General features: G+C 54.8%; 1 protein-coding gene across 2 annotated transcripts; it reads left to right on the plus strand.

Annotated features, from left to right (window-relative positions):
* The first annotated feature begins 3,490 nt into the window (after positions 1 to 3,490).
* On the plus strand, positions 3,491 to 7,500 carry YPEL4 (yippee like 4). Of its 2 annotated transcripts, XM_022591947.2 has the most exons (4): positions 3,503 to 5,601; positions 5,783 to 5,826; positions 6,163 to 6,271; positions 6,501 to 7,500. In XM_022591947.2, the coding sequence occupies exons 1-4, from the start codon at positions 5,461 to 5,463 to the stop codon at positions 6,588 to 6,590; spliced, it is 384 nt and encodes a 127-aa protein (XP_022447655.1). In that variant the 5' UTR covers positions 3,503 to 5,460; the 3' UTR covers positions 6,591 to 7,500. The 2 variants fall into 2 exon arrangements, with proteins under 2 accessions (XP_022447653.1, XP_022447655.1); XM_022591945.2 differs by having other exon boundaries at positions 3,491 to 5,601; positions 6,163 to 6,604.
* Positions 7,501 to 12,981: the final 5,481 nt, after the last annotated feature.

The following is a 12,981-nucleotide window of genomic DNA, read 5'->3' on the forward strand; positions in this document are numbered from 1 at the left end:
ATAGTGCCAGATGCCACACAGTGTTCTATGGGCATTACAGGTATAAATCCATTTAATCCTCACAAGAAGCCTGTGAAGTACACACTGTAATTGTCATCCCTGCTTTAGAGATGAGTACTTTTTTCAGTCCAGCTCACAGGGTTAATCTGAGTAGAAAAGCCTGGTAAGATTTTCTGGGTTGCCTTTTTCCGGCTGGCCCCATTTTACCATTCCCTTCCTAAGAGCGCCTTCCTCGCGTCTCACTTCTTTTAATTATTTTGGCAGCACCGGGTCTCAGTTACAGCACGCGGGATCTTCGTTGCGACATGCGGGCTCTTAGCTGGGGCATGCGTGCAGGATCTAGTTCCCCGACCATGGACCAAACCAGGGCCCCCTGCACTGGGAGCACAGGGCCCTACCCACTGGACCACCAGGGAAGTCCCTCACTTCTCACTTCTCACAGTACTTTTTCTTTGGTGATTTGCTTTAATTATTTACTTCATTCACCACGCCTCTATTAGTTCTCCAGGGAACTACCAGGTATCCCCTAATCTTTCACCATTCTTCAAAAATTCAATTCTAGTCTTCCGTTTGCAAAATTCTCTCCCTTAGTGAGCTCATCCTCTCCTGTTTCCAGGCAGTCTATCTCCCAGATTTGTTTCTTTGCCTCTCCCTTGAGGCAATTTCTCCCAGTTATCTGAAGGTCGTCTTAATTTGGGTATTGTATAGCCATCTCAAGCTGACTTTAGGGAGAAGAAACCCCTCCCCCTCCTTTGGACTGCTCTCCATTTTGCTTCTTAAACACAGAGTCAGGGCAGAACATTGAAAGCATCTGTGCTTCCCTACACTCTCCTTCCTCACTTTCAATCTTTCACCAAGCACTCCTGTCATCTCCACCCCACCCCCAAATAATACTGTCCTCACATGTCTTGTTCATCCTCCTCTCCAGCTAAATCCTTGATAATTTTCTTCCTGAGTTCATTTAAATTAAGTGGCATCCTTTTTTGCTTCCACACTTTCAAACCTTGCCCTAAAAAACTACTCACCTTCCTTTTCCCACTTCCCAGTTTTCCTCAACAAATGCCTCCTCCACTTACATTTCCCTTCTCATCTGTTGCCCAGGCAAGAATATTTTCCTCTTTCTTTACTCTGTTCTCCCTCTCAATTCCAAACCTCTGGTAACATCACTCAAGATACCCACACTGTGTTTTCAGAATTTACCTTAAACCCCAGAATCTTCCCTGATTAAATATTCAGAATTCCTTTCACTTTTTCAGACCCAGCTAGCACTGCCTCCCATTAACCTTATTTCCCTACCTTAACTCTTCCCCCTCCTTGCTTGTGAAAAGTACTTTGTTTTCTGAATGTTAGCCTTGCTTAGAAATGGGAGTTTTTATCTTAGAGGGTTATATTCTGTGTCCACCTACTTTAGCAGCTTGCACAGGGCAACACTCCATGAGAAATATTCTGGGTCAACTGAAATATAGCTGGAAACCGATACAAAAATAGCAAGAAAAAAAAAAGAAGAAAAGAAGAAAAAAAAAAAAAGCAAGAAAGACGTTAAATTCTTCATCAGACATAAATCTGGCATGTGTCTCTTGAGCTATCAGAATTTAATAGTAAATCTGCTATTTACTATTACTATATTTACTATAGTAAATTTAGGGGTATTAAGTTGAGAACGCTGTTTTGAAATGACAGTAACTATGGTTTACTAAGTGCCTATCACGTGCCAGGCATTTTTTAGGTGTTTACACGTTGTCTCGCTTTACTTCACGTCTCCATGGGGTAAACATTATTAGCTTCATTTAGCAGAAGAGCAAAACAGGGGCACGAAGTTTATCAGTAACTCACCCAGTGGTGTCTGGTAAGTGTATTGGCAGAGCCAGGATTCTAGCTCAGGTCTCTCTGAGACCAAAGCCAGACACTTGGACAACATCTGAAGATGCAACTCAACGGCTGTTTTGTGAGCATCTTCTGTATGCAGAGTTCTGCGCTAGGCATCGCAGTCCTGGGATGCAGAGAGGAGTTTCCCAGAGGACCTGTCTCAGAAAGTTTATAGCCCAGTAGAGAATCTTATGTAACGTGGGTGTAGCACAAGTCATTTGGAGGTAGATGATAAGAGGTTCCTTCATGTGAGATGTCATATTTGGTCTATGACTCCTTCGGGGGTATTCAGCTGGAGGTTTTGAGGCTTGGAAGTGCCCGGTACAAGCGTGGGGGCACTCTATGCCATATGTGACAATTACTGTGTCTTTCTTTTCCCTGCGTCAAGGCTGGTACCAGAGCTGAAATGGGAGATGTATCATCTTGAATGTGCGCGCACGCTCCTGACTCTGCACCCGTCTCTCACTGTCACCCGCCTAGCCACCACCTTTCCTCCAGTCCTGCCACCCGTACTGTACGCCATCCTTGCCCAGCCCTGTCCTTCCCCCAGGTTCTTGCAGTCTCCTTGGCCACACCGCCTTCCTCCTGAGCAGCCAGCCTCTCCTCTTGCACCCGCCCCTCCCGCCCCGCCCCTCTGCTCCCATCCCTCTGCATCACTCCCCCAGCCCCATCCCTCAATGCCTGCGCGCTCCCTTCCTCCCAACCCTCCTCCTGTGTCTCCCAGCCCTGCTCTGACGTGGGAGGTGAGGGGGGTGGGGGATGGATGACTCACAGTGTTATGATGCAGTTCCACAACATACAGCTACATTCACCCACAGCCCGAGGTACAGACGGGAGACAACCTCTGGCCCCTTAGCAGCTGGCCAGCTTTGCAGCCCCAGTCTTGAGCCCCTAACTACCCTCCCCCAGCCCCCATCCCCTTCCCCATTGAAGGAGCGGAAGGAGAAGAGAGAAGAGTGAGCAGAGAGATTGAGAGAGAGAGAGAGAGAGAGAGAGAGAGAGATAGACGGAGATCTCTGGAGCAGACCTCAAGGTGAGGGGGCAGCCCTTCTCCAAATGAATCTTTTTCCCTTTGCAAATTTCCTCCTTCTGCTGCGTGTTGCTTTCTCCCCTTTGCAAAAGCATTATTCATCCACCCTTTGTCCTCCCTTCCCCCTCCCCGCTGCCTCCGCGCCTCTCTCAGCTCCTTCATCCCTCTCCAAGCTCTGACGGTTCCCGCACTTATTTCCCGGTAACTCTGGCTGCAGCATCAGGCATCACTGTTTATTGTTTTGCTGCTGGTGCAGACCCCCAAAGCCCGCCCTGGGAGCCGGCTGCGCTGCTAATTATTCGGACCCTACCCTACTAAGGAATGCCAGCCCGGAGGGGGCCGAAGCCTCAGAGCAGATGAGAAAATCCTTTGTGAGCAGGTGTCCCCCTCCCTTTTTGTTCCCCTAAGAGGCACGGGATTCGCACCTGTTTCCTGGAGCCTCCGCCTCGGCGTCTCTGCCGTCAGCGCTGGTTGCTCGGCATCCCCCTCCCCCAGCCCTCCCTCTCCCCCACCTCCCACGGTCCAGCCCCATCTCACTTGGGGGAGCATCCTCTCCACCGCACTCCGCTTGCCTTTGTTTTTTTCCCAGTCATTTGCTCTACTCGCTTCTCTCGGTAATCTGAGATGGGGAGAGAAGTGACCCCTCCTCCCCTCCCGTGAGTGACTCCGGCCTTCTGTGCAGCCTCTCCTGGGCTGGATGGGGAAGCAGGGGAGAGAGAGGGAGGGAGGCGTGCTGGAGGCTGGGGAAGGAGTCTGAGAGCTAGGACCCGGCCCCCTCCCCAGGCGCCTCGAAGGTGTGTTCGTTGGAGCGCGTCAGAGGGGAGCCTGCAGGCAAAGTTGAAGGCAGACCTGTGAAGTGGAGGCTGAAGAGCATTCTGCTGGTGAGGAAGGCCCGTTTCCCAGAGCCAGAGCCCAGTGTCACCCTCAACACAGTCCACGGTGTCTTCCTGGGCCCCAGCAGGGGGAGAAGACCTGAATCTGAAGATGGTCTCTGCCAGGGGGTCTTTGTGGAGAGAGTGCCTGGCGGCCCCAGGAAGCACTGGAACAGCAGGGGTGCTGGCGGCCACCACAGAGGACAGGATGAGAGCCCGTCGCCCTGGCTTGCTCAGTCCCACTGCCTAGTGGCCTAGCATTGCCAAAGCACCCAGCTGGCATCTCAGAACCAGACTTGGGCTGAACTGTCCACCACGGGCTTGAAGGCCCCATGAAGGAGGGAGAAGACAGCCGCTCACTTGCTTATCAGAACCAACAGGGGACACCTCCCTCGTTATCCAGCACCCTCAGCCATTCTGGGTCTGGAGTCTGGGCATCTTCCTCAAAATTCTTAATCAGAACCCAGCAATTATTTTATCTCATGTCACCCACAGAGTCACTGCTGTTTGTCCTGCCCTTGGGAGAAGGTGAAGAGAAACACCCTCTGCCTTGGGCCCCAAAGCACGGGTTTTGAAAATAAGAGCCTCCACTTTTGCTGCCCATCTTAGACGCTGCTCCACCCTACAGACACAGCTCAGGAGCGCTGGCCTCCCCGACACAGTCCCCGTTGCCCATTGGTTCCAGCTGTCAGATGCGCCCGAAGGGAAGAGAGTTTCTCTCCTAGGCTGGGTGCCCAAGTCCTTAACCGAGGGCTGGGGCAGCAATTACAGAGGGCAAGAAAGAGAGACCGAGTGCCTCAGAGGCTGAGAAGACAAGTCCAGTGTTGCTTCTGGGCCAGAATGAGTGGACCAAGGTGCAAGACCGGGCAGCAGCCACGTCTGAGGTCTTTGGTACCCGAAGAGACATCCATCAAGTTCTAGTTCCCAGAACGCAGGACTCCAGCCCCAGAAGAGGGCTGGAGCAGAGTGTGTGTACCTGCCTGCCTGCTCTCCTTCCCTTTCTCATCATGCCCCTCCCTCCCACACAAAATGTGTGATGGACCAATTATATTGCAAACGGAGGCCATGAGAAAGAAGAACTGCCAGGCACCCCCAACTTTTTAAAGGCTCTGAGCTCCAGAGACACAGAGCCTACCAGTGCATGTGGGACGCAGATCCTCAAAAAAGAACTGAAAACCAAGGAAAGAACGCTTGCAAATGACGTTGCTCCCATGGCAGCGCTGGTGCCGGCGGGCTGCTCTCGGTGGAAAATGGTGGAGGCTGCTCCCACCCCAGGAGGGAGAGACACCACCTCCTGGGCTAGAGGCCTGGATCCGCTGCCAGGCTTGCCAGAGCAGACTGTCATCCAGGGGACAGGGAGACACAGTGCGACCGGACGCTGAGGAGGGTTGCTGGCGATGTGGGGGGAAGTAGGGGTGGAGGTGAGCGGAGCCCCATCTTCTCCATCGCCGCAGGAGGGGCTCCTCACGTGGTCTCGGCTCTCCTGATGCACCTTCCCCTCTTCCCAGGTGACTTCCATTTCTATCTGGTTCACGTCTGGGGGGGCCCTGGCCGGGCAGCCCCCCCACATCTCTCCTGCCCTGAAACACGGCTCTAGCCAACCTGCTCCGCTGCTTCACCTGCGACCGTCTGTGTGGGAGCTGCACGGCACCAGCCCCTCCTGCCCGCCAGGGCATCGTCCTCCAGCCCGTCATGCCCAGCTGCGACCCTGGCCCGGCCCCTGCCTGCCTCCCCACCAAGACTTTCCGCAGCTACCTGCCCCGCTGCCACCGCACCTACAGCTGCGTCCATTGCCGTGCACACCTGGCCAAACACGATGAGCTTATTTCCAAGGTACGCCAAGTGGGGGCCTGCCACTCCCCTCCGCTCTCCCCCCAGGGTAGTCCAAACATCACCTAGGGGTGAGGCAACGAAGTCCAGCCTCCCTCCTCCGCGTCCCGGGGGGACTCAGGGCAAGGGTAACCCTGGGGTCAAGGTCTACCCAGTAGTCACTGTCTGTCCTATGTCTCCACAGTCCTTCCAAGGGAGCCACGGCCGAGCCTACCTGTTTAACTCCGTGTGAGTCTACCTCTCTCCTTGTGCATGTGTGCTTGTGTTGTGAATAATTTTCCTCTGGGAGAAACAGGGTGAGCCATCTGAAGGTGGCTTTGCACCTGCTGCCTTTGCCTCTCCTTTTGCGAAGTGGTTCAGGAACTCAGTCTGCAGTTCTTCTGCGGGGAATCCCAGCACCGGAAGAAAAAGGCCCAGGCACTAGCCAGAAAAGGGTGGATTGCTGAGGGCAGGGGCTTCCATTTGGAGGGCTCTCTCCAGATGGAAGGTCCTTTGGGCTGTTCGGGGTCTAGGCTGACAGAGCGACCCCACCGGGTCCTGGGTCCTTCCTGTTTCCTGAGACAGGGTCAACGTGGGCTGCGGGCCAGCTGAGCAGCGTCTCCTGCTCACGGGGCTCCACTCAGTAGCTGATATCTTCTGCGAGAGCTGCAAAACCACCCTCGGCTGGAAATATGTAAGTACCAGGGGGACAGGGCCACCCTCTGAAGTGGAGTCTCCATGGCCCTCCAAGCCCCACTGCCCACATGTTAGGTCTTTGCATGATCCAGAGGGGAGAGGGAGCTAGTAGTGGGTTGGACTGGGTGGGGGGTAGCGGGGTTGGGGATCAGGGGTAACACAGGTGGCAGCAGGAGTGCCTGGGAGGGAACTGCTCTGTCCTGCGTTCACGGCTTCCCCTCCATCAGGAACAAGCTTTTGAGACGAGCCAGAAGTACAAAGAAGGGAAGTACATCATTGAAATGTCACATATGGTGAAGGACAACGGCTGGGACTGAGGGGCTCCGGCAGGCTGTGCCCTTCCTCCGCATGCCCCACCCTCCCCACCCCTGTCCCCTGTCCCCGCCAAGCGTCCATACCAGCATGAGTACTGCCCCACCCCTGGGGGGAACCCGGCTCCCACCAACCCCTCCCCCGCCTCCACCTCGCCACTCCCAGGCCCCTTTGGAATGGGGCCCAGGGGTACCCCAGGGGTGTTGAAGGCTCAGGAGTGGGCAGCAGCCAGGGAGACAGACTGGGGGAAAGGGCTGGCTGTGGGGCCTTCTAGCCCCAAGGTCCTGAAAATTGAGGGGATGGCGGGGCGTAGACTCAGGCAGAGGACCACGGGAGGAATCGGTGTTTGCTCCACCTCTGTGAATGAACAGAGGACCAACTTTGAGTCATGGGACTGGTAGATCCTAGGCCACAGAATAGCAGGTGGGAAAAGGCTCGAGATGGAGTGAAATTTTGGCCTCAGACACCGGAAGTTACCGGAGTCTCTAAGGGTGAAGTTTCCCACCCCTGTTTGTAGAAGCAAGGATTCGTTGGGGGTGGAAATCCCAAATCCCAGGCCCTGGGTAATAATAAAAGAATCACAGGGGTTTCCATTTCACTCCACTTGTTTATCTTGGCACTAAAGAGGCACTTTCAAGTATCTGACCCTTGCGTGGGGTAGGGAGAGTTGCCCTGGAACAGCCTCACCCCCAGCTGGTAGATTCCAGAGCAAGCAGGCATTGTGGGCGTTCTCCGAGGCCCAGCCACTGCTCCCTGGCACCCAGTCCCTTGGGGGGAAGGCGGGAAATCAGTGCTACGGGGCCAGGTTTCCTCGTGGCTGCCACCAGCGAACGAAACTTTTGTATGATACATAAAGTGTTTGAGTCTATTTTTAATAAAAAGGGGAAAGCAACTGTGAGGCACTCGGTCCTCTGACTTTTCTTCCTCGTGCAAGTACCGTACCAGTCACATAACACCCCCGTCCCAGGCCTGTCCCTTCACACCACTAGGGGGCAGCAGTTGCTTCGTCAATGGCAAGACACCAGGGGACAGAGATTCAGGTGAGGTTTTGCTTATAAGAGATGGCTTTTGTGAGTGGTATTCCAGCTGGAGTATCCAAAACAGCTCCTGTCTTTTGGAGCCCTTGACAGTGAATCTGCTTTTGCCTGGTTCGGGCACCTGGAAGAGGTTTATTCCAGAACAAGGGTTTTCTTGGGTCCCATTGCCTTTCAGCCTGCCTCTGGAATGTTTTGGTCGGCTCATGGCCACACTTAAAGCTAAAAGGAAAATCGATCAGCCAAGGTGCTGCCTTGGCAGCTGATACAAAGTGCAACAAAATAGCTCAAAACTGCAGCATCAATGCAACCATGTGACGCAAGTGCAATTTTTGGCAGTGATGTGATCTTATTTTTGTGAGGTCACCGACATCTGCAGGGAGGATTGGACGCATCATGAAAATCATTGTTTTTGTAAGCTAGCTTGTTATTTACAGCTTCATTTATTGATACTGCAACTATTTGTAAGCGCACCTCTTACTTGCCAGGCCTTGTTCAGCACTGGGGATGCAGTGGAGAACAAGGCAGCCACGGCCTGACTTCATGGAGCTTTCGGTCTAGCGTGAGGACAAACAAGAACCAGGCAATTCCAGTAGGTGACAAGGGCCTTGTTCAGCACTGGGGATGCAGTGGAGAACAAGGCAGCCACGGCCTGACTTCATGGAGCTTTCGGTCTAGCGTGAGGACAAACAAGAACCAGGCAATTCCAGTAGGCGACAAGGGCTCTGAGCGGGGATGGGGGAGTAAGCTCGGGAGCTTGTAGGAGGGGCTTAGCCTAGACTTAAGGAGTCAAGGAAGGCTTTGCAGAGTGATGACTATGATGGCACTTGAAGGATGAGAAGTTGGGTGGGCAGGGCTTCCCTGGTGGCGCAGTGGTTAAGAATCCGCCTGCCAATGCAGGGGACACGGGTTCAAGCCCTGGTGCAGGAAGATCCCACATGCCACGGAGCAACTAAGCCTGTGTGCCACAACCACTGAGCCCGTGTGCCACAACCACTGAAGCCCGTGCACCTAGAGCCCGTGCTCCACAAGAGAAGCCCGCGCACTGCAGCGAAGAATAGCCCCTGCTCGCCGCGACTAGAGACAGCCTGCGCGCAGGCAGGAAGACCCAACGCAGCCAAAGATAAATAAATTTATAGTTAAAAAAAAAAAAAAAAGAAGTTACGTGGGCAGAGAGGAAGACTGAGGGGAGGGGGATATTTCAGGCCGAGAGAACTGTGTTTTAAGTGGCTCAAGTTTAGATGAAATGAAAGTTTCCAAAGCTGGAGCCCAGATGCAAGTGGGTGAGATGAGATAGCACAGGAAAGATAGGCAGAGGCCATAATACACTTAGGAATTTCATCTCAAGGGCATTGAGGAAACACTGAAATTATCTTGTTTCTTAATAAGTGGAGCCACATCACCAAATGGCTGTTTTGTGCCCAGAGAAGAGGCTCAAATAGAAATGTTAAGAATGAAAAAAAAGGAACATGAAGCTAACTGTACCATCTCAAATACTGTTGTCAACGTCAGGATGGAGAGGCTGTCTGGGCAGAAGGGAGGAAGAGACCTGGAAGACACAGGTACTAGATGAAGGCAAATAAGCCATGAAGGAATGATGTCCAGCAGCCCCATCTGAGAAGCCTGATGGGGGTCTGTCCCATCATTCAGTTCCCACATGCCTGGTGATGCCTAAAGCCTTCTCTCAGGTTCCAGCAAGCGACCCAGAAACGCTGTCCCTCTCAGTTCCACTTCCTGCACCAAAGTTCAGGAAGGCTTGTCCTTGAAAATCTGACTTTGAATGTCAGACACAAACTAGCCACCTTCTTAAAGCTCCCCAAACCTGCCTCTCTCTCAATTTACTTATTAAGCCAACTAGACACCGTGGGAAACAGGGAAGTGACTGGCAGTCATTGCCCTCAAGTTCTTTGTAGTCTCTCCTGGAAGAATCATTCTGCGAGTTGGGTTCAAGGGATCCTATTTAATCTTCAAGATCAGGCCGTGGGCAGTGCTGTCCGAATCTTGGATGCCCAGGCAGGTGTGCCCTGGAGAAGCACCACTGTCAAATACCCTGTGACTAAGAGGGGTCATGCTGGGAATTGCAGGTGGAGATGAGGTCTCCTTTTCCTGCCCAAGAGCCAGGGAAGGAGCTGCAGGTGTGGAATGCCAGGGGCACACGAGTTTGTGTCCCCAGGGAGCAGTCCTTTCAGGTTAGCCCTTTTTCCTTTCCTGGGCATCCCCTTTTTCTCATGGAGGTCTATTCTGGTCCTAACAGTGCTTCTCCCAATCTTATCCACCCACACTCCAATCCCAAGCTGACTCTGGGAACTCCTTCTAAGCCAACAAGCCACTACTTGTATCCTTAAAGGCTTGAACCTTTGGAAGATACTCTCATACAACCAGCAGGTGGCATCAAAACCCTCTACCCCTCAGCTCCGGCAATCTCAGTTGAGAATCTACTCAAGCCTCTCCAAAGAGACTGGTGAGCTGTCAGACTTAGGATTAGATCTAGGCTCTGCAATTTAAGAGCTGTAAAACTTTGGCAGCTCTGCTGAAACCTTTCTCTCAGTTTTTTCATCTGTAAAATGGGGGTGTTACTTGCCAAAGTCATTAGAGGTCCACCATAATGTACTTAGTGTCTAGCACGTGGACTGCACGTGGAAGCGCTTCCATAAATGTGAGCTATTCGTAGGACTACTCGTAGGGAGGATTCTGGGTGAGGAAGTCTCAACGCTGAGGAGGCAGCTGGCGCTGGGTAGCACTACGCGGCCAATGCCCTTTTAACATTGCACTGCTAGTGATAGGCGCAGACAGTAGCACAATGTGAAAAGAGCTCCGGCCCGCAGCAGAGGCATGCCGGCCCTGCCTCCTCGCCCCTTCTCCCAGTCCCCGGGCCACTCAGCTCTCTTGGCCTCCCTCTGCCCTTTCTCATCTTCAGTACAGCTTTCCTCCCTTCTCTTCCGTTCTCAGCGTAGATCCTCTATTTTCCCTCCTCTCCTCTGGCCTTCTTCCTCACGCCCTTCCTAGCATCGAGACCACCTTTTCCCTGAGGTTTTGGGGCTGGGGGAACAGAGTCCAAGGAGGCAGCTTGGCACTCAATCTTCACAGGAAATGAGCGGTAGAAACCCCCCAGATTTGGAGGTGACATGAAGCTGTGTTCATCTGGATTTGTATCTCCGGCAGCTTCCCTCCAGAGAGGAGCTGGCTGACCAGGACCAGAGAACCCTCTCTTCCTCCCTACGCCAAAGCTGGCTCTCCTTTTTAGTTTAGATAAAGGGAAGTTCTAGGCCTTAAGGGGACAGCCTCAGATGAACCTTCAGGACCAGAGGGATGGTGGAGAAAAGGTGCAGGGTCCCCAGGCTGCACAGGAGGGGAGATGCTTCTGGAGGTAGAAGCTGCAGGTAAAGTCCCACCTCTGCATCTCCTCCTGGAGATCATTAAATCCACTTTATGGGTTCAGCATTAAACGAAACGGTGCGGTTGATTCCCTCACCATTAGACATAGGCTTTCATTGGCAGTGGGATCAGAATCCGAGTTGTTTCTTGTTTATCCAGGGACTCCAGTTAGGGAGCTTTCAGCTCACCCAGAACTTCCCCATCCTGCCTGGTCTAACGGGCTTAAACCCTGGATAAACAATCCTGACACCAGCCAAAGGTTCAGAGCCAGGCAGAGCTCTAGGGTGGCACATTCCTGGCTAGAGCTGTGGCCCCGATAGCTCAGCTCCAGTTCTGACCTGGTGAACTGTGTGCAGCCCAGAGGGTCAGGGGCTGTGGGGTAACTCCCCGGTGCACCGAACAGGGAAGGCCTCCAGGAGATAACCTCCGCCTTCCACAGCCAGCAGCCGGAGGAATGGCGGACAGACTCCCAGTTGGGAGCTCTTCCTCTGGGCTTCCCCTCCGGCCCCCTCCCACCCCCTCAGGAAGCAGGAGAGCCTCTCTCCCGCCTTCCTAGGCAGAGTTTGTTCCTGTAATCTGCAAAACGTTCTAACGGGGACCCAGGCCCCACTAGGGCCAGTCGCCAGGCCTCTGCTCTTGGGTTGAGCAAAACAGTCCCAGCAGGGAACTGGATCATGCCAACAGGGGGCAGAGGGGCAAAGGCAGGACTGCCCAGCAAGTTCCTGGAGGTGAGGGGAAGATTCCTCACCAAGGAGTTCCCAGATCTCTCCCGGGGGAGAGAAGGGAGACGGGGCTGGGGCCAAGGTCCCTTCGGCTCTCACACCCAACTCACTGCAGAGCGGGCCCTGCGATTCAGCAGCCAGCAGGGCCCGTCCCCCAGCGTGGGCCCAGGAGCCATCCCCCAGCTCCTTCCAGAGGCGGGTGTGGAGACCGAGGAGGAAATGGGGGAGGGGAGGCCCCGGCTCAAGTTCTCTCCACTCCCCCTCCTCATTGGCCACCATCTTCCGGGCCCTGCTCCCCGGAGCAGCGGGGGATGGGGCCCAGCCTGCGGAAGGGAGAGAAAGGGCAGGTGGAGGGTTAGCTGGAGCGCCAGGGGCAGGGGCTGGCCCCGACTGTCTCCTCCCCCACCCCCGTCCCCGCAGCCATGGCGACTGGAGGGGGAGGGGCCCGGGAGGGTCCTGAAAGCCCCGTTCCGTGAATGGGCTGAAAGGGGCAGGGGGAGGTGGGGGGAGGGGGGCGCGCTCGCCCTCTACGCCCAACGGTGCCCCCCCCACCAGGACACACACACACCTCGAGGCTGGACCACACACGCGCGCACACGCAAACTCCCAGCCACACTCGCTGCACAACTCAGCCCTCACTACACACTTACCCAAACAGCGAAGCCACGGCTGCTCCACAGAACACACCCCTCAAAACCCCACAACTCTCAGCCCAAGAGCGGGCCTCACACGCACACACAGCCCCTTGGCTCATCCACAACTTCTCAAGATGCACAACTCCCCGCCCGGCTGCAGCCCTTCGGCCACGGCGCTTCCCTCTGCGCACACCCGCCAAGTCCCCGGCACGCCCGGCCCCAGACGGCCCGGCCTCAGCCCGGCAGCAGCCGCCCTCCCCTGCGCACCACCGCCCCGCGGGAAAAGGACCGCGAAGCCGCCCCAGCACGACGTGCCTGCTGCTCGCCAGTTACGAGCGCTGCGAAAGGAACAAATGGAAGAGATGCCCACGAGGGGAGGAGGACGAAGAGGGGGAAGGAAGACGAGGGGAAGAGCCCAGACCAGCCCCCTCCCCTCACCGAGAGAATAAAACCGAAAATCGGTGGCGTTACCCCTCAGGGCGCTCAGATACCTACACAGTGCGCTTCCTTACGTTCCTCTGCCTGCCACCTCCTTCTTCCCGGGCTCTTTCTCTGCCCTTCCCTCCCTCTTGGCTTCCCTCCCTGGCCTCGCACCCCCTCTCTCACGCCCTCTCGCGCCCCGCCGGCTCC

This window comes from Delphinapterus leucas, chromosome 7 (assembly GCF_059928025.1).
Source record: "Delphinapterus leucas isolate spDelLeu-1000000601 "Yukka" chromosome 7, BTC_Dleu_Yukka2, whole genome shotgun sequence".
NCBI classification, from domain to species: domain Eukaryota; kingdom Metazoa; phylum Chordata; class Mammalia; order Artiodactyla; family Monodontidae; genus Delphinapterus; species Delphinapterus leucas.

What these genes read in the sequence shown, in the direction of transcription:
- YPEL4 (XM_022591945.2), top strand. Translation starts at nt 5,461, where the DNA reads ATGCCCAGCTGCGACCCTGGCCCGGCCCCTGCCTGCCTCCCCACCAAG. An exon ending in ACGATGAGCTTATTTCCAAG is followed by an intron (nt 5,602 to 5,782) that starts GTACGCCAAGTG and finishes ATGTCTCCACAG; the next exon opens with TCCTTCCAAGGGAGCCACGG. An exon ending in GCCTACCTGTTTAACTCCGT is followed by an intron (nt 5,827 to 6,162) that starts GTGAGTCTACCT and finishes TTCCTGAGACAG; the next exon opens with GGTCAACGTGGGCTGCGGGC.